The following is a 23,916-nucleotide window of genomic DNA, read 5'->3' on the forward strand; positions in this document are numbered from 1 at the left end:
CTCATTTCTATCTATGTCAACTGGACATAGATAGAAATAGAAACACTTCCTTAGGTTTTATGTTTTTCTTAACATCGTAACCCCATCCTGCCTATCCTTTCTGTACACATTGTACTCCCCAAATTCCAGTTTTGCCTTCCTAATATCTCTGTGACACCATGTCTTTGATATCCCAACAATATCCGCCTTTGTTGTCTCGACCAGCATTTCAAATTCATCAAGTTTATTTACTATACTCCTAGCATTGGTGTACATGCAAGTATACATGCACCTATTCTTATTCTTAGTTACCCTAACACAGCCCATGTATTTGTTTCATGCATTTGTTTCACCAGTCCCTGAAATCCTCAGCAGCTTGCTTTCCAGGCTGCTACTCATTCTAATATAAACACTTTCAACTCTGTCTGCGGCTACTTTTAACCTTTTAGTCTGTGAATCCCCCCAAGAGCAGTTTTCCGACCCACCTAACACCGTCTCAATAGCATCAGCAAACACCCTTGCATCCCTTCTGTTTAAGTGTATCCCATCCCTGTAGAAGCAATCTCTCCTGTTAACAAGCACAGACCATGCTGAGAAAAATTCTACTCCATGAGCCTTGCACAATCCCTCCAGGTCCGAATTGATCGACAAGGCTCTCATCATATACTCCCTCTTATCGTGTCTGGCCAGAATTGCAGACACTTTGAAATTTAACTCTAATTCACGACTGTTTTTCAGCATTGACCTGCAGATCTTCTACTCTTAATGTCATTAGTGCCAACTTGTACAACAATATCATCCTTTGTGCTGCCCTTAAAAGATGATATATGTTCTGCAACATCAATGTTATCTTACTGATTATGAGTCTGCTTTAACTACCATAACCAATTGGTTTTGTTTTTTTGGAGTTTTATATACATGGAAGTACAACTCTGGAGGAACTCCAGATAGGATTTTTATGTGGTATTCTGTAGACATAGAATACTACATAATAAAGATAAGACATCATCAGTTTTTGTTTTTTTTTCTTTTTTCCAAAGGGGACAGTGACACTATAGTAGTGACTGAAGAGCATTATTAGAATATATGTAAGGGAGCTTTTTTTTTCTGAACTTTGTAGAAAAACTTTCTCTGTATACTGTATACGGTTCACCCAAGATGGAGCTGTCTGTCAGATGACAAGATTTCCATATTTTTTGTTAGAAACAATTAGTGATAGGCTTATCTCAAGGAGGGTTTTAGTTTACTTTCTTGAAAGATCATTTAATTTGACTGCATCCAAGTTCTTTTTTGGAAGACTGTTTTACAGCTCACATATACTAAAGCAAACTCAATTCAGAAATGCTGAAAGAAAGAAACTGACATATAATCAGTGGAATTAGCCAAAAAAAAAAAAAAAAAACATAACCAGAAGATTATTCATAATAAATGATGATCTGGTGTGATACAGATTTTGCATTCAAGTTAATGACATTCATCATAAGGAGGTAATTTTCTACAAATTACTTCACACTCCATGAAGCAAATGACACTATCTCAGTTTCCAAATTATATTTTACTTTTGTAAATGATTTGAACATTATAATTATAATATATTTAACAAGTTGACCTAACATGTTGTACCATTTAGCAAGATATAAAGCACTGCCCTGTGATGATTCAATTTGGTAAGAAATGTTTTTGAAAAGTTAGGTATATTCAAAGATGTTTGTGAATATGCATTACAAATGTTAAGAGTTAATATAATCGTTTTATTTTATCTGGAATTATTCTGGATTCATTTCGAGCCCTGCAAATATCACAACTTCTCTGTAATATTTGCAGAGCATGAAATGAACCCGAGCACACCAAACTATTGTTTTGATTCATCATGCATCAGTAATGATGCATCAGTAATGTTATGCACATATTTGATTATTAAAAATAGATATTTTATTAATGAACACTCTGTTTCATAAAATTTTACATTTTGATCCCAGGATATTTGTGATCCAAGTGGATTACAGAATGCCATGGAGGTTGGCTATAAAGGTCAAAACTAAGTTTGCAGTTTAACATTGAGCAGTTTATTTAATCAGTAAATTCCCTTCCTGGTGACATGTTTTTTTTTTTATTTATATTGCTTCATTTAATTTTTCTGTCTAAAGAATCAGGAAATAGTTAGAGAGAGGGAAAAATACTGTCTATGTCTGGATTTCACATATAACCAAAATAATCATATCACATCACATATAACCATCACATATAACCAAAATAATCATATTGCATCACATATAACCATCACATATAACCAAAGTAATAAAAATTCATGACTTTTTTTTTTCCATTTTACTACTGGTTAAACTTGTTGTTCTTATGATATTCTAATTTAGAATGTGAGTTAATCATTTGTACAAATGCATCAATTACTTAATTTCATATTTAAAATTACTCATTAAATTTTGGTTAATATCATAAACTTAATTCCTGGTTGAGAACTTTCAAATGATATGCGATTATTTTATTTATCTTTATAGATGTAAACTCAAGGCCAGTATTTTGAACCAAATATATTATATTCAAGAATGGTTTTGATAATGTATAATAGATTTTCTTGTAAAATCAGTATGTAGCATAAATGGCAGCCTATCCTGTACATTAATCTTTTTTATTTTAGAAGTTGTTATATAGTGCTTGCATACACTCATATTTTTTAGGTATCAAGTTTGTGGTTTGAGAAAAGTAATGTTTTTTTTTTTTTTAAGTTTTCTCTTGCTCAAAAAATATGTCTTTATATCTATAAATAATACTGCATTTTTATGCAGCTTTCTTCTTGGATACAAGAGAAGCTAAAAACAGCATCGGATGAGTCGTACAGAGATTTGAATAATTTGGAAAGAAAGTTACAGCGACATGAAGCTTTCGAAGCAGAATTAAAATCAAATGAAGAACGTTTGGATGCTATCAATGCGGTAAGTTAAGAATTCTAGTATATTGTTGTATTTAGGAAGCAAGCAAATATATATTATAATTTGATTTAGTATATTTGATAAAACTCTTTATTATTTTGTTCAGAAATATGACACGAAATATATAGAAATAAGAGAGGTTTACTACTGCATAGTTCTCGAACTAAACAGTTCTCGAGAATTTATATAGAGCAATTTTTTAATCAGAAACTGTGTAATGAAATGCTTGTATAACTTACATTTTACAAAATTCGAGTTAATGTACCAGTAAAATATTTCTATTTATTCTTTTTTTAACTTATATATTTACAGAATGGACGTGCGTTAATTGTGAGTGATCATTATGCTGCAGACAATATAAGTTCCATTTTGAATCAGTTAAATGCTCAGTGGGCTGAACTTTGTGCAAAAACTGAAGATAAAGGACAAAAATTAAGACAAGCAGTTGCCCAATATACTTACAATCACACTCTGGAAGATGCACGTACAAAGTTGGATGAATTAGAGAATGCTTTGGCATCTGAAGATCTTGGTCATGACTTGCGAAGTGTTAAACAGCTACTTAAGCGACATCAGGTAATTTTTCTACACTGATGATTTTTGTTTAGTTTGGTTTAGTTGTTTAGGTATTTTATAGCACATTGACAACATAGATTATAGTGTGCCAAATGAGTTTTGTTCATTACTTCTTTATAAATTCATCAACAAACCTTTAAATTTTATTGTCACGAATTCTACCGTATCAAAAAATATATCTCCTAAAAATCTTTGTTACTATCTTTATCATGGCAAATGTGATAGCTATGTGACATACAGATATATTTACTAAAGAATTTTAATTGAAACTCTTTGTTCCTTTTTAAATAGTTGTTAATAATTTTTGCACATGCTCTATTTTTTTAGCAGTGTACATATTTTCTCAAAAGTAAGAAAATTTACTGAAATGTACAATAATTTACCTTTAATAACAATTTGTCATAGATTATAGTACCTGTCTTTTTTAATTCATAAAAAAAAAATAAATAAAAAAAAATAATAAAATAAATAAAATAAATATATGTGCAGAAACATTGGGCAATAACTCATGCCTCAGTTTTTCTGGCCTTTCATTATATATATTCATGCCAGTTGGGTAGAGACAAAGGGATTGTTTCTAAACCTCTTCACCTGTGTCTGTACGTATGTGCACACACAGACGCGCACGCACGCATGCACGCACGCACGCAGACACACGGTAGAACCTTGTTAATACAAACTCTGTTTGTGCAAAGCATTAGTAGCGACATACAGAAGCTTATCAACTAAACATTTAAAAAAAAAAAAAAAAAAAAAGCACTTTCCATTTCACCTATTCATCCAAAAGTTTGTCTAGTTCTTCCTTGAATTTATTTAAGCTGTCAACTTCCACAACAACAGATGGAAGTTTGTAACTGTCTTTCTGCTGTTTGAATTTATACACCCTCAAGATTGTAATCTGAGCAAGAAGAAGAATCCCATCAGCATTGGGCTTCCTCAAACCATTCAAAGCTTTAAACACCTCAATCAGATCACCTCACAGGTGCCTAGTCTCCAGATGTTGCAATTTTTAGAACTGAAACCTTTCTTGGTAAGGGCACCCCTTTGTTCTCCACTAATTTCATTGCCCTTCTCTGTACTCATTCCAGCTGTTCTTCATCCTTCCCAAAATGAGGCCTGCAGACATGTTTGCAGAACTCAAGGTGTGGCCTGACTATTGCCTTATACAAGGGGATAATCATCTCCTTATCCTTGCTAGCAAAATTCCTGTATATCATTGACAAAATGTCAGATTTTTTGGACTGATACTTGACAGTAAGCTAAACTTCTTTTAGCACATTAAATTTGTACTCTCTACTTTTCTCAAAAAGCTGAACATACTAAGAGTTTTATCTGCTTTATCATGGGGAGCAGATTGTGCCTCTTTGCTATTCATATATGAGCACTAATTAGATCCCATTTGGATGACTGCTGATGAATCATTGATATTCCAATGCATTGGAGTATCAATGATTCATCAGCATTGGAATAATGAGATTGACGCTACTACAAAAAAAAGAATAACGCTAATGGCAAAGTATGGTTATATATTGTCATGCAACAACAACCAATTTTTGGAGTTGAACATTTTGCATCTCACCCGACAAATTCAATCCCACAACCTCTTCAACACCTCCTCATAGAGGTGCATTATAGCCTTACTTAGATGCTAATGCGGCATAAAATCCTAAAACAAACAGCTGCCTCTGTAGCCAGGTGGGAAGGAGCAGTAGTGCATAGCACATGCTTCTTGATTAGACCGGGGTTCGAGCCCGTCACCACCAAATACGGAGGATGCGGAAAGGTCAGGGAATGACCACCGCATATCCCTGAGCAATATGGCCTTAGTTGCTAATGCTCCTAAAAACCAAATAACAAACAAACAAAACAAACAAACCTCCTCATAGAACTTTTTCGTGACTGTTGTCACTTGAGGCACACATTTATGATGGATAACTCCTTTGATATCGAAGAAGTTGATCAATATGGTTTTCACTTGCGATTTTTCTAACCACACTTTTTTCTGACAGGGATAGGACAGTGAATGCCATTCTGAACTCTGACTTTGTCTCGGAATCATATTGAAATACTCAATTCTCATTACTGGTAACAATTCTACTCAAAAACATTGGGTCGTTGTCAACACATGGCATCAAATCGATGCAACACTCAACTCTCTTTTCTCGTTGCTCAAAACTCAACAAATGTTGTACAAAACGGGGACAAATTTTTCTCTTACACAGATCTTCTTTTAGAATTTCTTGTACAGATTCCTTATTGTTACTGATCATCTCAGCAAGCAAACTCGTTGTAATTGATCTGTCTTCAGTCACAATTTTTCTAACCTTTGTGACAATCTCCGGTGTTTAAGCAGAGATTGGTCGGCCAGGTTGGGGATCATCCTCTAACGACTCACGTCCTTTACAAAAATGAGAAAACCATGCAAACACTCTTGGTTGGGACAAACATTCATCAGCATAAACTTTTTTTAAATCATCAAAAGTTTCTGTAGCACTTTTTCCCAATTTACAATAAAATTTGATAACTGCTCTTTGCTCCATTTTCAATTTTCTGATAACATGCACAAAACTACTATTATTCTTTCCATCATAAATCATGAACTACTGACTGGACAAGTTTCAACTTGCACTTGTTGGAAAAAGCACACTCTAGCAGATCTAATCACGTACTATTTTGGCCTTCTACATTAATACTAAATGCAAAGCGCATGCAGTCTTGTTATTTAATTGGTGCACTGTGTACGATTCTGCCTGAAGGAGTGTCTATGCTGGCTGAATTGTATACCACACAGTCTTTGCAGTTTGCATTTGCTGCTTGCAGGACATCTCTGACTCATAGTCTGTATATTGAAACTCATGCAGCTTCCTGTAACTCCACAAGAAAACAGTACTAAAGTATGCAACCAAAAAATTGATTAAGATGCAGAAAGCTGCTTTCTGCATCCTATCCAGCCGTACCTCTTCAATATGCCACTACAAAATCTCTGTATAAATAAATCTAGTAAAATAAGACTAGCAGGGCTACAGCTTCTTGAACTGACACACAGTTGGATTGTTCCTTTTCTCAATAGGCAATAGGTAATGAATCACTCTCACCCACCTTGGACTCTCCCTCCTCATCTGGTCTGTGATACTTATTTTTGTTAATGCAAAAAGACTCTTCTACTGACACTCAGCATGAAACAACTCCACGCACATCATATTCAGAACTGTGCTGATTTCTTGTTAACATACAGGGTGTTTCAAAAATGATAGTCAAAAATTTAAAGGTGAAAAGTACAAACTAAAATAAGCAAAAAAATTCCAGTGAACATCGGCCCGCAAATGAACCATTTTCGAGATAATGCACATTTTCTGTTTCAGATCCGCCACTGACTATGGGAGCACTCTGGGAGGGTAGTCTGTATTGTTGAGACCTTGTACACGTTGGATGTGGTAGGGGTACAGTATTTGGTGATGTGAAATTCGCCACACACTGCTATGACTCAGTACACGTTCTTGCAGAGCAACCCTCCTTGTTGAAATTCCTGGATTTTGTTCTGTTCTTTCTAACATCCTTTCCTCAACATTGGGTGTTATGCTACTGGGCCTACCTGCTCATACTCCATGTGCGAAGTGCCCATGTTCTCTAAGGCGTTGATGTACTCTGATGAATATGCACCTGTTGGGCTGCCTTCAGCGGGGAAATGCTTCTTGGTACAAACGTGCAGCCTTGAGTGTACTGCCATTGGTTTTACCATACATGAAGTGCATGTCTGTGTACTCTTTGTTGCTGTAACATCTTTCCATGTTGACTATCCTTTGACAAGTACTAGTATGCCTGCTACATCTCAGAGCATTGAGAAAGGGGAAAGGGAGAGAATGAACATAACCTAACCTAAACAAACAAGTCAGTGGTGGATCCCAACTAGAAATGTGCAATATCTCGAAAACGATTCACTTAAGGACCCATGTTTACTAGGCTTTTTTTGCATATTGTAGTCTTTACAGTTCACCTTTAAATTATTGACCATCACTTTTGAAACACCCTGTATACTGATGGTTCCAAATCACATTCAATCACTGGAGCAGCAGCAGTGTTTTCCTCTGCTATCATTTCTGCTCTCCTTCCATCTGAGTATAGCAGCTTTTCAGTGGAACTACACTCAATAAAATTAGCTTTAGAAAATCTGAATATTTTCCATCTTCAAAATATATAGTTTACACTGACTCTCTCAGCCAATTACAGAAATCCAAAATTCTTCCTATAAGGTTTACCCTGTTTTAAACTAAATCAGGATCCTGCTATTGCAAATTAAAGAACGTCATCAGTTAGTGACCTTTTGTTGGATCCCAACACATTCAGGGGTAAAGGGGAATGAACTGCCCATTAAAACTGCTAAAAATCCATCAAATTTATATTTTACCTCTGTCTCTATTCCCACCTCTGATTATAATTTCATCATGCAAACATTATTGACTTGCATAGTGTAAAAAGCTATGGCACACAAAACCAATAATAAACTTTATCTGTTGAAACGGCCTAAAACTTTGGCACTCTAGCATTCAGGCGGTGTGATGAGAAGAAATGGTACTTGCATGGGCAAGAATAGGACATACTTATCTGACTTATCTCCATGTACTCACAGGTGATGATCCTCCTCAGTGTCTGCATTGTTCAGTACACTAACAGTCAAAAACATTCTGATTGACTGCCCTCACTATCAACAAGACAGAATTCTGTCCTTTATTCTCTGTCTAATCTCTGAGAACCAGTGACACTACAGCATATTATTGGCAATGAGGAGAATACTAACAAATTTTTCTGTTTTCTGAAACAAATTAGAGTATATCATTAATTCTGAATGTGTTTCTGAAATGAAGTGGTTACATTTCTTAATTATTTCTAGCACATTCCCATGAATAGGTACACTATAGCTACCGCAGCTTATGCACCACTTAACCCCCATAGTACATATACAGTATTTATATGATTTTTTATTGTTTGAGGACTTAATGATTAATTTTGGTTGATTGTGACTTGGGTAATTCATAAGCTGAAAGCCTGAATTTAGGTATAATTCCCCTATAATCTGGATTTTAAATATTCTGGCATCATTAAGTGTAACTTCATGTGTAACTTTCCAGTGTAACTGAAAAATTGAAAGTTTATTGTGTGTATATGCATGTGTAAAAACTGCCCTGGTAAAGTTTTTTAGGACCATGGTAGTTTGTGCTATATGCAGTAATCTGTGAAAAATTATGTAAATCCATAGTGTGTGTGTGTGTGTGTGTGTGTGTGTGTGTGTGTGTGTGTGTGTGTGTGTGTGTGTGTGTGTGTGTGTGTGTGTGTGTGTGTGTGTGTGTGTGATGTCTGCAGGAAAGCACCCTGTAAAGCCAGTGACCTGACTAGCACCTAATTCAGCTCACTGGCAATGGGAAATGGACAAGATCTCATGGACCTCTGAAGAGGTAAGATTGTTATGCATGTTTTTGAGGTGCTATAGCATATGTGTTTGTCTAGTGTTTGAGGACTAGTGTCATTCAGTTCTTTAATGAATGTAAAAACACAAGAAAACACCCATCAACAGATGAAACTACAGCCAAAAAATGTAAAGTGATAGAGCAAGAAGCTTGATATGTTAGCAGATTATCAATTGTAATCATTCAAATGACAATGGTTAGCCTGTGCATTTAATATGGGAATGTTACATGGCATCAGTACCTGTGCCATGCAGAGAACTCTACAAAGAATGCACTTTGGGAATAGGAGGCATTCATGGAAGTTACCAATCTGGAATCAACTGGAAAATATGGCTATGTGGTGCAGGGAGTGCAGAGGATGGATGCAGGAGGACTAGAAGCAAGTTATGTGGTCCAGTGAGTCTCAGTTTACACTTTCAGTACTAATGGACGAGTACCAAAGAACAAATTTCAAAGATTTATCAAACCCCATTTTATTTGAAAATCGATATGTTAAATTTTTGGCCATTCTGTACTTTGCAATGGTGAAGTAGCAATGAAAACAGTTATTAATGAGAGGTGGTAGGAATGTACCACAAAATGTCTCATTTTGATTAGACATTTTGTGGTAGTTTGTATATAATTTCTGTTGGAAATAAATAGATAATTGTTTTACATATTGGTAGAAGTGCATTATTTCTTCTTTTCATTTATTTGATCATATTATGTTTGATTTTTCATTTACTGATGATAAAAGCATCCTCAACCAGTACATGTTATGTCCAGAGAAGTAGTTGCAAAGAGCAGCATGAAACTGCTGCTCTTTGCAACTTTGCTTTTGTCTTATAATTAACAACAAAAAAAATATTTACATAGTTAATCAACTAATTTAGGGTAAAAAAGGAATCAGGTTTTTGATTGAAAATTGGTGATTTAGACAGCTCATTTATGACAAAGTCTCCAATGGCACTTTGATTTGATTTGAAGTGGTCATATTCATTCCTTTGTACAAAAGCACTTAAATTTCTTATTCCCTCCTCAACTATATGCTTAATGAGAAATTATGTAATGAGAAAGCATCTTGCACCTAAAGTCAAAATACATACAACAAACTTTATGCAGAATTTCTGTGCCACTTGTGTTTGCTGCATGTTTTGCTAGTTTGCCAGCCCTTGTGGATCTCTGCAACATTTGGAAACAGCCCAAGTTGCTAGTGAATTCTTATTTCTTAGGGGATGTGCCAATCAATTTTAACAAGATTTAGGAATGCAACATGCTTCAGCCAAGTGTGTGCCTTGCATCCTCACTGATTTGTGATTATAATTGTTTTCTGTTCAGCTGAACTTGAAAGTACCATATCATTCAAAATAAACTCACAAGTTTGTTTCAGTTTATTGGATTTGTTTTCCGGTTTTTTATCGTTTCAAGCATTATATTTTAGTATTACTATGTATCTATCCACAGTTTTTATTTTATAAAATCTTGACTGATGAATAAAAGAAATGTAAAGATAAAAGGTTTGGAAGTGCTATTATTGGGTGTTTTTATAATTATGTGGAAACAACATAAATTATTATTGGTCGGGGCAACATAAATTATGAGCTGTAGGATAATTTTTGAAAATTGACTGTATTTTAAAATATCAATTATTTTTTATCAGAAGGGGAAGGGTTTTCAAGTTACTGTAGTAAAACAGTACTTCTCTGTAGGACGCAGAATTTCAGGAATTTCAGTATTCCATTATGGAATATTTTCCAGAAAAAAAAAAAAAATCCTATTTGTGAATTTTATCAATAAGGATGAAATTGCATTATTACAGATCATGCATTTCCAAATGAATTGTGGAATGCACATCAGACAGCTTACTATATTTCTTATTTCCTTTAGTCTGATCTCTTGCATTGGTTGAATGAGATGATTTCATAGTTTAAAACTGCTTTCTGTGTAATTATCTGTAGATAAAATTTCTTCGAAATACTGAAGAGTGGTTGTGTAGCATAATTTTTGCATAAAACTATTTCATGTAGAATATTATTGTAGTAAATCATTTCAACTTTTTTGTTTAAGCTTTTTTTTTTTTTGTCATTTTATATGTCCAGCTTTTGTATAAAGTTATGTAATTATGCTAATTTGTACTAACATTTAAGTAAGTTTTTATATGTAAATGGATTCTGACATAATTTACTAAGCAGTCTTAATTTCTTTTAGTTATTAGAAATTGAATTAGCTACCTGGGAGAACAAAGTATGTGAACTGGTTCGTCTTGGGGAAGAAATGGCCAAACAAGGGCATTTTGATGCCCAAAATATCTTGAGATCCACAAAGAGTGTTAGTAATAGGTAGGCTTTAAATTGATCATCAACTGTTACAGATTTGCTCATAATATAATTATTAATATTCATTTAGAGTGCAGTTTATTAATAGGTAGGTAATCGAAATGTAATATTATTACTTTAAATAATTGCAGCTTGTATGTAATCAGTTTTTAAATATATGGTGCTATATTACATATATACTTCTGTGATTGAAATGAACACTTGCCTGCAGCCCTCTCTGGACGCCTGACACACATTTGCATGGATCCGTGGGATAATGAAACATCACCAGAGATATGACTTGCCATGTGGTCTAGAAGATCCCATTACTCTTGTGTTGTGGTTAGTGGCAGTTGTACCTAGGTTGGTCCTTTCAACTTTATCCTGCAAATTATTCAATTGGGTTGAGATGTTCTGAGACGTTGGGTCAAGAAAAGGGCAAAGGTTGTTTGAATGCTCTTAGAATTCCGAAGCAAACTTTTTTTCCAGTCATTTGACCTTCACTTGTGATGTTACCAGCACCATGCAAGTCACTGTTTCCTGTCAAATTGTTTCAGACAAGGGTTCTGCTTCTACCACCCAGTAAAATATTTGACCCACTCTGCTTCTGAAAATGGATGTTGGCAGTATTGCATGATGAGTTATTCCACTATCATCCTGTTTACCCAAATTATTGAGAAATGGGTGAAATTATTCACCCATTTCTTAATATGTGCATTCATTTATTCCTATGCCACTTGTGTTTGCTGCATGTTTTGCTAGTTTGCCCACCCTTGTGAATCTCTGCAACATTTGGAAACAACCCAAGTTGCTAGTGAATTTTTATTTCTTAGGGGGCATGTCAATCAATTTTAACAAGATTTTGGAATGCAACATGCTTCAGCCAAGTTTGTGCCTTGCATCCTCACTGATGATTGCAGAGAATATTGCATTTTTGTATGTTAGGGATCTTTGTCAGTGTGCTGCTGCTGACCCGCCCGTTGCTTCTTCCATCATTACTGGTGATGAATTGTGATTGCCAGAAATGATGGAAGAAGCTGTGATCCAGAAACCCAGCCTTCTCATTTGAAGAGTTTGTGTCTTTCAATGGTCCAAAAATTCTAGACAATCTTGATTAAATGTGAAGATCATGCTAATCACATTGCTTGATTCACAGGGTGTTATTCATTGCAAATTTGTCCAGCCTGGTCAAACATTGAACCAGGAATGCTACAAAACATTTCTATGGTGACTGTGTGATGCTGTTTGAAGGAAACATTTGGAAAAGTGGGCTTCAGGGAATTTTCACTTACACTGTGACAATGCCACTGTACACATGACACTTTTCATACTATCCACAGTAGTTGGAAATATCTGTTTATTATTACCTGTTGAGACTATTGAAGTGTTTCATGAGAAGCAAGTACCAGATGAGGATAAGTTATTCAAAAGTTACAAGTTTAGGCAGTGACCATCTTCTGCTGATTATGGAGTTAGTGTTTGAACTCCTGTGAAGAAATTCAAGAAATGGTAAGGGAAAATGACCTACACTAAGATAATGCCTATAAGTTGAAGCAGGTGGACTTCCAACAGAAATACAAGGAGGAGGTCAATCAGAGACTAGGAGAAGCCAAGCAGACAGTCATAGCAACAAAGTCAAAGTCATGGGATAAGTTTGGAGAATTCCTGGAAATGGCAAAAAAAAAAAGAAAAAAAGAAAACCAGAAACTGTTCTACAGGGTCCTCAAGAACATGAAGAAGGATAAGGAATGTTCCTTTAAGTTCATTAAATCAAAGGAAGGTTTGCTTCTCATTGAGAAGGATAAAGTTATAAATAGGTAGGAGTATTTCAAGGAACCCTTGGTGAGCAATGAAGATTGTGATAGTGAGGGAGCTACCTTATGTGATGATTTTGTAGATGCAGACAGCTAGGAGAATGATATCAGTCTGACAGCACTGAGTGTGGCTATATGAAAGATGAAAGTTGGAAAGGCAGCAGGACATGATGGCATAACACTTGAGATGGTGAGGTATTACTGTAATATTATTTTTTTGATTCCTGACCTGCAAGATATGAGGGAAAGTGTTGCATATGGTGAAGTGACACAAGGATGGATCTCCTATTGATAGTGATGCAGCTGGCATCACTATGGAAGAAAGAAGGTACTGGCAGACTGGGATTTATTAGTCATTGTGCCCATTTTTAAAAAGGGTGACAAACAGGAGTGCCAAAACCATTGTGGCATTTCCTTGCGCAGCATATCAAGGAAAGTGCACTCTTGAATACTAAAAATAAGACTTATGAAAGAGGTGGAGAAGGCCCAATGCGGGTTCAGACAGGGAAGGAGCACACAGAATCTTATCTTTATGTGCCAGAAGATTATTGAGAAATTCATTAAGTATGACTCAGAAGTGCATCTTTGCTACCTTGACCTTGAGATGGAATTTGACAAGGTCACATGGTGTGAGTTATGGGAGAGTACTGGAGGAGAAAAATGTTAGCAGAAGATTAGTAACTGCCATTAGGCTTTACTATAAGTGATACCGCAACTATGTGAGGTGCCTCAGTAGCTAGGAGGGCTACTGAGGCACCTCACATAGTTGCATTCCTGCAAATCTGTATGCCATTTGATTACCTTAGATGGGAAAACATTGAGCAAGTCCATCACTTCAAGTATTTGGGATCTGTCATCAGTGAGGATGACTGAATAGATGAAGAGCTAAATGCAAGGAGTGCACCCTTAGTATGTCTATACTATGTCATAAACTGAGGGCTTATCAAAAGAAGGAGATGAGCAAGGACCAATTAGCTATTTACAATTCCACCTATGTACCAACTTTGACATACATCTGTGAGTCATGGACCCTTTCATTTTCAGCATCAGAGCCAACTGCAGACTGCCGAGATGAGATACTTTTGTAGAGCAGAACAGAAGACAAGACAAGACCAAGTCTGCAGTCAGACTAGCTGACCGGGCTAGCCAGGTGGGTAAAGTGCCTGCCTGGAAACCCAAAGGTCGTAGGTTCAAATCCCGCCTTGGGCTTGGATCAGAGTAAAATACAAAAACTTTGGGAGGTGCATTATGGCCACAGAAGCTGATGCACCAACAACTAACAAAAAAAAAGAAAAAGAAAAAGAAAAAAAAAAAAAGCAGTCAAACTAGATGGGCTGCATTAAATTTAAATCCATTTCAAATGCAGATCCAAGAAGCCCAATTTTGTCGGTGTGACCATGTCATCAGAATGGACAAGAGGTGTCCATGTTTATCCTGGGAAGCCAAATCCTCTACATCCAGAATAGCCTGGTTGAGAGAGGATTAGCCTGTAGACAGGTCAGAACCGTTGCTTGTGACAGGAAAAGATGGCGACCTCTCTGTGAAACCCTCGCACCATCTATCTGGTACAAGAGACTAAGTAAGTAAGTAAGTAAGAGCAGTGTGTAGCATTGCAAATGTACTTTTTTAGCAGAAGTATTTTGAATCTTTTTTAGTAGGCAGCTCTGTCAATCAGTTTGATTTTGTGGAAAGTGACAAGTCTGTAAATATTCTCTTTACTCAATACTTTTGGTTATGAACCACAAAATCATACTTTCATGTTATCTTGGAAAAATTATTTATTACACATAAAGCATTAACATTATTTAAGGATATGAAAAGTTTTGCATAAAGAAATTTTAACTTTCAAATTATTGAATGGATTCTAATAATTAATTAATTCTACCAGATTTGCCAAGTTGAAAACTCCTGCAGAAGAAAGGCGGCATAAATTGGAAGAATCTTTGAAGCTTCATCAGTTTAATTTTGAAGTTGATACAGAAATGCAGTGGATTAGAGAACACCTTCCTGCACTTTCTTCACAGGATTTTGGCCAAAATCTTATTGATGCACAAAATCTATTTAAAAAACATCAGGTATGAAAAACACAAAAAGAATTGCTTTTTTTTTTTTATAAAAAAAAAAAAAAAAAAATTGTCATATCATATTCTTGTTTGTGAATATGGTATGACAAATTTTAAGTAGGTGCAGATAACTAACTCTGTATATAATTATTTGAATAAGAATTCAATTCTTATTACAAAGGCTTTGCTTGCTCACAAAAGCTGCATATATTAGCAGTTTTAGGTATTGAATCCCCTTTTAGATTTCTACATAATTGCATAACACTAATAATATCATAAATTCGCTTGGAAAAGAATGATTTAAAGATACAAGAAATCATCACTACAAACATTAATTGTATTTAGTAGTCACGGGCTTGAACCCTGGTCCACTCAAAGAATGCGTGCTATTGCGCTCTCGCTCCGGACCACTCGGCTATGTCAGACCTAGGTTTACCCATACAAGCTTGATATTTTCTTTTAATCCTTGAAGCAAATACACTGGTGATTTAGACAGTTCATGATAGATATTTAACTAAATATTGCCTACTAGATAGAGGTTTCATGTTGCTGCTGGCCACTCAAAACACTGTTTTGATTTTTAAACCAGTTAAGAACTTTTTTTTTTGTATGACATGGTTAATCTTTTTTCTGTTTTGGTTAACCTTGTCCATAAATAAACTTATTGACATGCACAAAAAGAACAAATTTAACTCCCCACAATCATGGTAAACTTTCACAACTGTAATCAACCACACATTTTTCCAGCTGTTCTAAAGTGATAAGTACAATAAATGACAGTGTTTAAAAAAAAATAATAAATAAATAAAAAGTAACATCTCCTTTTTGCATTGATTAGAAGCAAATTATATAGCAATTAATATCCTTAAATATGGATACTCTCTCTATCAGGTTATGAACAGTTATACATAATAAACAATATAATGCTTATTTTACATAAAGCTTGTGTAAATCAAACTGTATGGTTAGTAATGGTGGCAAAGACAAAACTTAGCAATATGTTCTTATGTGCAAGAAATTGAATTTCTCCACAGTACAAATGTTATCTTTCTCACATTGAATAAATTAAAGCATTAATTGTCTATTAACAAACATCTACCACAACAAAATTAAAAAAATCCTTGACATTTTAAATGAGAATTGTAAAAGTCTATACAGTGTTAATAAGAGTATCTAAAAATTTCTCTTTAATAATAACATTCTTATCTTGTATAGATATGTCAGACTTTTAAATTGAAATGAATATATTTTGGTCTCTTTAACTTCAAATTAATGTGGTTTTACTGTATATTTATGCTTAAATATGCATGTGCCTTCTGCTGATGGCAGAAGGCACATGCCTTCTGACATCTTAATTTCAACTTTCAATGAAAAATTTGTGGAAGATAATACAGTATTTATGAAGCATAAGTTTAACTATCAACTTAATTAATAAAATTGTCTTAAACATGAATAATTTTGATTTTGTTTGTTTACACTATTCAGTAAATTCATGTTTATATCATGGTAAAGACCTCACTCTTTTTGGATATTCTTTCCTTCAAGCGATTTTGTAATAGTCATGTACTATAATTGTGAATAACTTACCATTGATTTTATAGAAATTTTGGATATATATATAGTAAATTTTGAAGTTCTATATCTGTTATTTGGTTAATTTTTTTTTTGTTTTATTTTTAGAAACTAGAAAGAGAGATCCAAGGCCATGAGCCAATTATTGAAAAGACATTAGGAAATGGCCTAGTGTTAATTAATCAGCAACATTTTGCTTTAGCAGCAGTAAAGGAAAAGTGTCAAGAACTGAGGGATAATTGGCAAGAATTATTGGAACTTACTGTGATCAGAAGGAAGAAACTTGAAATGTCACTTAGAGCACAGTTGGTATGTTTAACCTTTATTTGTGTATTTGTTAACTTATTTTTTATTTTTCTTCATTATGTTAAGATGAGGACATTAAAAAATTATAGCATTGTCAAAGCTGACAATAGCCTTAGGCTATTGTCAGATTTGTAATTTTAAGAAATTCTAATATAATGATATAATGCAGAAATAAACAAACTGACGAAGCTTGACACCAACTGTACATTGTAAAAAATTGTTTTGTATAGGATGAGTATAAAGTTACAGAAGATGTAAAACAGTAATTGTATATTGAGTGGATTGATTAGCAGAGAGAGAGAGAGAGAGAGAGAGAGAGAGAGAGGGGCCAAAATATGGTGTTATTCACAACAAAAAAAGGGGAAAAAAAAAAAAGCAAATGTATAACTATAAATGTGCTTATGCAAATTTACATGTCTATAAAAACATCTAAAACACTGGGTAGTGCCAGATATCTAGCAATGATGTCACAAGGAAAGGTTCCAGTCAAATATTTTGTAGTTTGGGGGAAAGCTAGAAGTTTCAATTTAACCATTTCACTTGGAGAAATTTCTTGATCACAGAATCATTTGTGGGCTTAACTCTTCAGATATTTAATAGCCAATTTGAAGTATTGCACATCACTTGAGAAGTGGAAGACCCAACAACAGTCACAAGCATTGCACAGGAGACTGCTGAACAGCTAGAAGCAGAAGGTCATCAAGGATCTGGATCTGCATGACCAGCATCTCATGATTCTGGAATAAGTGACAGCACAGCATTCAAGATTCTATGGTTTCCCCTTTACTGCTATCCATATGTGATCTAGTGAGTGCAGTGTGATGATGATGATGAGGTGGTGTTATAAATGGCTCTTAACCCCACCAGACTTCCCTAACCTAATATTTCCATATATGAGGTTAGAGAATATCTGAAGAAAATGATGTATTGAGATAATCCTTGCAGCCTTGTAGATCGAAAATGGCTATATTTCAGGAGGACACATCAATTATAACTGAGATATTGCACTACAGTGTACTGGACAGCATGCACTACAAGGGTAACACAGTGAACATTTGTGCATGTGATTAACCTCATTTCTGGAAATTATTTCATTTCAACTTACTCTAACTCTATTTTAAACCCTACCCTATCTTAAACTAAAAATTGCTAAAACGTCAATAAATTATCACTTAATTAGTTTTTGTAATGTAGTCAAAGTGTTATTAATTTAATTCTGTAGATTTGATAAAAAGACTTTTGGTAGCTTAATTACATTTTTTTATGTATTGGTGAGATGGACAATAAATGGATTTTTGTAGTCTTATGATGTCTTTGTTAGGCAAAAAAAAAAAAAAAAAAAAAATCAGTTCACTTAATTTTGCTGACCTGTTATCAATCTAATTCAGAGGTTCACAGAAACTTTTTCCATTTGAAACACTTTTGACCAAATTGTTATGATGGTTGGGATCAATTAGGATTGCCTTGGCAATAGGTTTGAGGATATCTGATCCATTTATAGATAATCACTCATCTAACTGATATAACAATAGTGAAATTAGTAAGTTCTCAGAACTCTAGTAATGAAAAATTCCAATTAAGAGTGTTATAATTTCTTATGTGTGGGTATATGGAGAAGGTGTTATGAAAGATATTTTGTCAAACTAAAATTAAAAAAGTCCACGAACAGATGATTTTTAAAAATGCTTTTTTTCTCTGAAACAAAAAAAAAAAAAAAAGAAAGAAGCATTTTCAAAAATAAAAATATATTATTATTTTATTAAATTTAAAAGTGCCATGTTCTTTTGCCTAATCTTAGTTAACTTAAAAAGTAGTAAAATAATTGGCTCATCAGTTTTATTTACTGTATATGAATTAAATTGGCAGAAGTGCTGGAAGTTTATTCCCTGTTAGCAAAAAGTGGTAATCAGTTATATTTTGACACAAACATAAAAACAACTGAAGTAAAATTGATTCTGTAGGATCTGATTTATTTATCTTAAAGTGAATTAATGTCATTTGGTTGAGCTTCATAAGACTCATTAAAATGTTAAACTTTTTTTTTTTTTTTTAAGTTTTTTTCTGAGGCAAATGAAGTTGAATCCTGGATGAATGAGAAGATGGATATGTTAACAAGCACAGATTATGGAAAAGATGAGGATGCTGCTGTTAAACTTCTGACAAAACATAAGGTAAATTAAATTTAGACTAATATTTTGTTTATTTTATTTAGAATATACTATTTATCAGTTTTTATTGTACTCTTTAATTACCCATATGTTAATTTCAAATGAAAAAATGAAACGAAATTTTCAAATTAAAAATATTTAATGAACAGAGGGCCAGCTTGGAGAGTAATATTTTTAGCTTTCCAGTACATAGAGAATCTGGGAGGATTTTTTTTATCTCATAGGAGTGTATAATCATAGAAGAATCAATTTTAGAGAAAACCGATACATTTTATTTATTTGAGATGAATGATCATAGTATTTGAGTAATCCTAAAAATCATTTTGAATGAAAAAAGTGTTTAACTGGTTTTTATGAAGTTTAAGAAATAGAGAAATAGTATGCATTGTGGTTTTACTTATGGAAGGTCAATATAATGAAGAGTGCAAAAAAGTTCTCAGGGGTTAGGCATTCCTGCTTAATACATGATTTCTTTTATATTATCACCAACTGAACTAACTATTGCATTACATTGTGTAATGCAATAAAATGAAGTGCCAAGTGCTGTTCAACAACTGTCACTTCACGATTTTAAAGATTTTAAATAGTGTTAAGATAAATATTATGACATAAAAAAAAAAAAAACCTGCAACTTTTGAAAGTGATGAGCATTCCTCATTAGCATTACTTGCTTCTTCTTGCTTAATTTTAAATATTGTTATTGAAAGATGCTGCAATAGTACATGACTGATTCTGATTGACTCAGTAAACACATTGTAGATTAAAGGCTAAGTTACAGCAAGTAAGCTGTACTATTTAAGAAGAAAGCATATTGTTTTTAAAAACTATAATGTCGTCAGGTGTATACAGCTGTTATACTATTTTTAGCCTTACAGGCTATAGCTCATGGCATAAAACAGGATGACTAATGGGGAAGGGAAGGGGGCCTGAAACTTTTGTACCCCCTGATAAAATTCCTCTCAGAGACCCTGGGTGGAGTACAAAGTTGTAAATGTTTGGGTTTTTCACTCCTCATGTTAATTTGTCTTGTTTTTATACAAATTCAGAATATCTAATGTAGAATTTTATCGTTATTATTATTATTTGTTTTATTTATTTTTTTGTTTTACAACTTCATACAATATAATCAATTAATTCAGATTACTAGAATTTAAGGTTGAGATAATGTTTGTAGCATGCAGCAGGGAATATTAACTTGAATTTATTATTTGTGGTTTATAAGATTATTGTACCTAAGATTATTGAATAGATGTTATTTCTGTAAGAATTAAGTCGACTAAAGAAAAAGGGTCTCAGAAATTTCATATGCTATTTTTGCATTTCTCCATTATTACTTGCCATGAATTTTTTTTTTTTTTTTTTTTTTTTTACTTTGAATGATTTTGGTATCAAATTATATCCTAATCATCTGACAATGGATTCCTGTCATAGTAATGAAAACCTGAGTAGAGGCAAGTTCTGATAACTGTACATATTAATACTTGAAAAAAATAAAATGGTTTTTGTTCACTCAGGAAGAACACTTCATCTACTCGCTGAATTGCAGGTTCATTTTTGCTAGACCCTTAAAAAAAATTAGATGAACAGTGTTCTCGTGGTTACTAGAACAACCAGCTTAATATTGAGTTTAGGAAAATTTGAAAGACTCTTACAGCTAGTAGTTGACATAAAATGCGATTATCTTTGCATGCCATTTGCATTTAATTGGCTCTCTTTTGATCCTTTACATGCCTTGCAAATGTTCCTGAGTTTGTGTCTGAACCTTTTGGCTTCTGGCAACACAGTTCAGTCATGGCCCATGAATGGAAAGTTGAAGAAGTAAATATGGTTCTAATGGTATTATAAATCCTTCATGGAGAGTGTCATATAAGCAACCTCTTTTTCTTTTCTTTTTTTCTTTTTAATCAATTTTAGATATCAGTCCTTGAAATAAACAAAACATTGAACCAAGACACCATTAAAATAAAGAAATAAGATAGAATATATTTTCACGATATGAGGAATGATTACAGTACAGTTCACCTTTGCTACACATCAGTATTTTTACTTCACTGCATCGATCTTAGAGATTAAAGTGGATGACCATCCATAAAAATGTTATTTAATGAATGACTAAAATTTCCTAAGTGCCATTGTTTCAGGAGAAATGATTCACAGTTCACTACCAAACAGTCTTATATCTGATTTAATGATACAGAGCATTATTTACAAAGACAAAAAAAGAAGATTTTTGTTTACTAATGTTCTGCAATGTTCAGTTCCATAACATTTTTCAAATACAATATGAATATAATAAACTACTCAAATAATGAGACAATTATCTTAATCATATAATCAATTTCACTCATGAGCAAACAGACAAATTCTGTATCCAAAAAATAAGCTTCAGAATTCTTTCTTTTTTTTCACTAGACTTCACATGTACAAATATTCCTCCCCAGTGTGAAGCAGAGCCGTGCCGAGGGTGAGGCGAACGAGGCTCTTGCGTCAGATTAAAAGCTGAAAGGGGCACCAAAAGAAAGATTAAATAATTGCCAATGTTGCCATGATTAACAGTAGGGCAAAATTTTTAATCCTTGCCTCAGGTACTAAAATGGCTCGGCATGGACCTGGTGTGAAGCATAGTTTGTGTAAGGAAAATAGCAAATAAGCACTCCATCTTACCTGAATACCCATTAAAAAGTGGTATTTATAACATCCTCTTGAAAGAAGTAATTCTATTTTGATGACATTCACTTGTTGTATTAGTTGTATTAGTAATTGTGTTGTTAGTGTTATTAATTGTATTAGTAATTGCGTTGTTAGTTGTGTTCCAACATTAGTTTTTACTATTCTCAATGTAAAGGATTATTAGAAAGCACTTTAGTCAAGCACAAGTTATTTAACTCAACTATTTGGTGTGTGCCATTGATGTTTTCCTTTTTTTTTTTTTTTTATCATAGATAAATATCAGCAACATAAGACATTGTATTAATGTATAAAGACAAACCAATTGTAAACAGCTGATGTGGGGTTAGTGTAATAATGTTGCAAACTATTGAAGGATAGTTTTATGGTAAAAGGGATGTGATAAAAGTAGTTCGGAGAGAATAGATAAACTTTGTTAAAAGTGAAAAACACTGTCTTTCAACTTTGCTTTCCTACTGATAGTAGCAAAATTTGTTCAAAATGTCATTTTTATCCTGTAACATGAAAATGATTACTTTTTTATGTTGTCTATTAACACCTTTTTTCCCCTTTTTATTTCTTTTTCAGGCTGTAGAATTAGAAATAGATACATATTCAGGGCTAATCACTGAGATGGGCCACCAGGCTCAAAGTATGGTAGATAATGAACACCCCGATTCCAAGATGATTAATAGTAGAATGGTAATATTTTATTTATTATTATTGTTGTATATATATTTAATTTTTTAAATACAATTTGCTGAAATTTATTAGCAGGTGATAAAGCATGCATTTGTTGATGGTGGTGATGTAATATTGGTGGTAAGCTCTCTCATGAAAATTTGTGGATTTGAGTCCTACTATTTAGGTATCATAGCCAGGTGGTCAGGAGCAGGAGTGCAGTAGTACATGCTCTTTGAGTAGACCGAGGGCCAAGCCCTTGACTGATAAATATGGTCGATCTGCCAACCTTCACTGGACCAGCATGTCAGATTATGGTCCTTTTCCCTTAACATGAATCGCTGAGGAGGCTTCCATCCTGCAGTGGATTGATAATGGCTGCAGTTAACCTTTACCTTTTATTTAGATATAGAAGATTTGTAAGTTATGATCATATTTTGATTCTGAGCAGAGCTTCAAAATTTATTGAGATTATCTTTGAATCAGTTAATTTTCATGACTGTTATACTAGAGATGAATAGATAGGTTGTTGCACTTAATTTATTATAGAAAAGGAATATATAGATAATATAGATAAAGAATAAAAAATATGTAATCATTTTTTGAAACATTTTATTCTGCTTATATTTACAAATTGCTATCAAGAAGCTTTATATTTATGTGATATTTTTTGATTGCTAGTATCACATTCAACAAAAGGATATTTTGGTTAGGTTCTTTGAAATATGAAATGTGTTTCACCAAATAATTTGAAATATGTTTCAAAGTATTTGGTGTTTCAAAATATGTTGAAGTTTTACATTGACAAATGCAAAGTACTGCATATGAGTAGAAGTAACCCCAGAGAAACGTACCAACTGTATGATACTGCACTCAGGGTGGTAGAGAATGAAAAAGACTTAGGGGTAATTGTGCAGTTAGTATGAAGTTTTCTGTCAATGATATACAGGAATTTTGCTAGTAGGGAAAAGGAGATGATTATCCCTTTAGTCAGGCCACGCCTTGAGCACTGTAAACAGGCCTGCAGGCCTTATTTTAGGAAGGATGTAAAGTTTCTAGAATGAGTATAGAGAAGGGCAACAAGATTGGTAGGGGTATGAAGAGGTCCTCTTACCAAGAAAGGCTTAAGTTCTGAAAATTGCAGCATTTGGAGACTTGGTACCTGAGAGGTGATCTGAATGAAGTATATAAGGGCTTGAATGGGTTGAGCAGGCTCAATGCTGATGGATTCTTCCTCTTGCTCAGATTATGAACTGGGGGGGGGGGGAAGAGGCATGAATTGAAATTGAGAAAAGACAATTGTAGAATAGATGTGTGGAAAATGCCTTTAGCCAGCGGGTAGTTAATTGCTGGATCAAACTTCCGTCTGTTGTGGAAGTTGATAGC

The 23,916-nt window shown here is 33.8% G+C and overlaps 1 protein-coding gene across 3 annotated transcripts in view; it reads left to right on the top strand.

Moving 5' to 3' along the window:
- Nucleotides 1-23,916, top strand: part of kst (spectrin beta chain, non-erythrocytic 5 kst) — a 593,342-nt gene that overhangs the window by 327,828 nt on the left and 241,598 nt on the right. For all 3 annotated transcript variants that reach the window (XM_090376665.1, XM_090376667.1, XM_090376666.1), the window contains exons 34-40: nucleotides 2,784-2,930; nucleotides 3,240-3,503; nucleotides 11,153-11,283; nucleotides 14,962-15,148; nucleotides 16,817-17,017; nucleotides 19,069-19,185; nucleotides 22,438-22,551. In XM_090376665.1, the coding sequence (XP_090232791.1) occupies nucleotides 2,784-2,930; nucleotides 3,240-3,503; nucleotides 11,153-11,283; nucleotides 14,962-15,148; nucleotides 16,817-17,017; nucleotides 19,069-19,185; nucleotides 22,438-22,551 (1,161 nt within the window). The remainder of the gene's footprint in view (nucleotides 1-2,783; nucleotides 2,931-3,239; nucleotides 3,504-11,152; nucleotides 11,284-14,961; nucleotides 15,149-16,816; nucleotides 17,018-19,068; nucleotides 19,186-22,437; nucleotides 22,552-23,916) is intronic.

Source organism: Mastigoproctus giganteus, chromosome 6 (genome assembly GCF_048544385.1).
Source record: "Mastigoproctus giganteus isolate SK-2022 chromosome 6, ASM4854438v1, whole genome shotgun sequence".
Lineage (NCBI taxonomy): Eukaryota > Metazoa > Arthropoda > Arachnida > Uropygi > Thelyphonidae > Mastigoproctus > Mastigoproctus giganteus.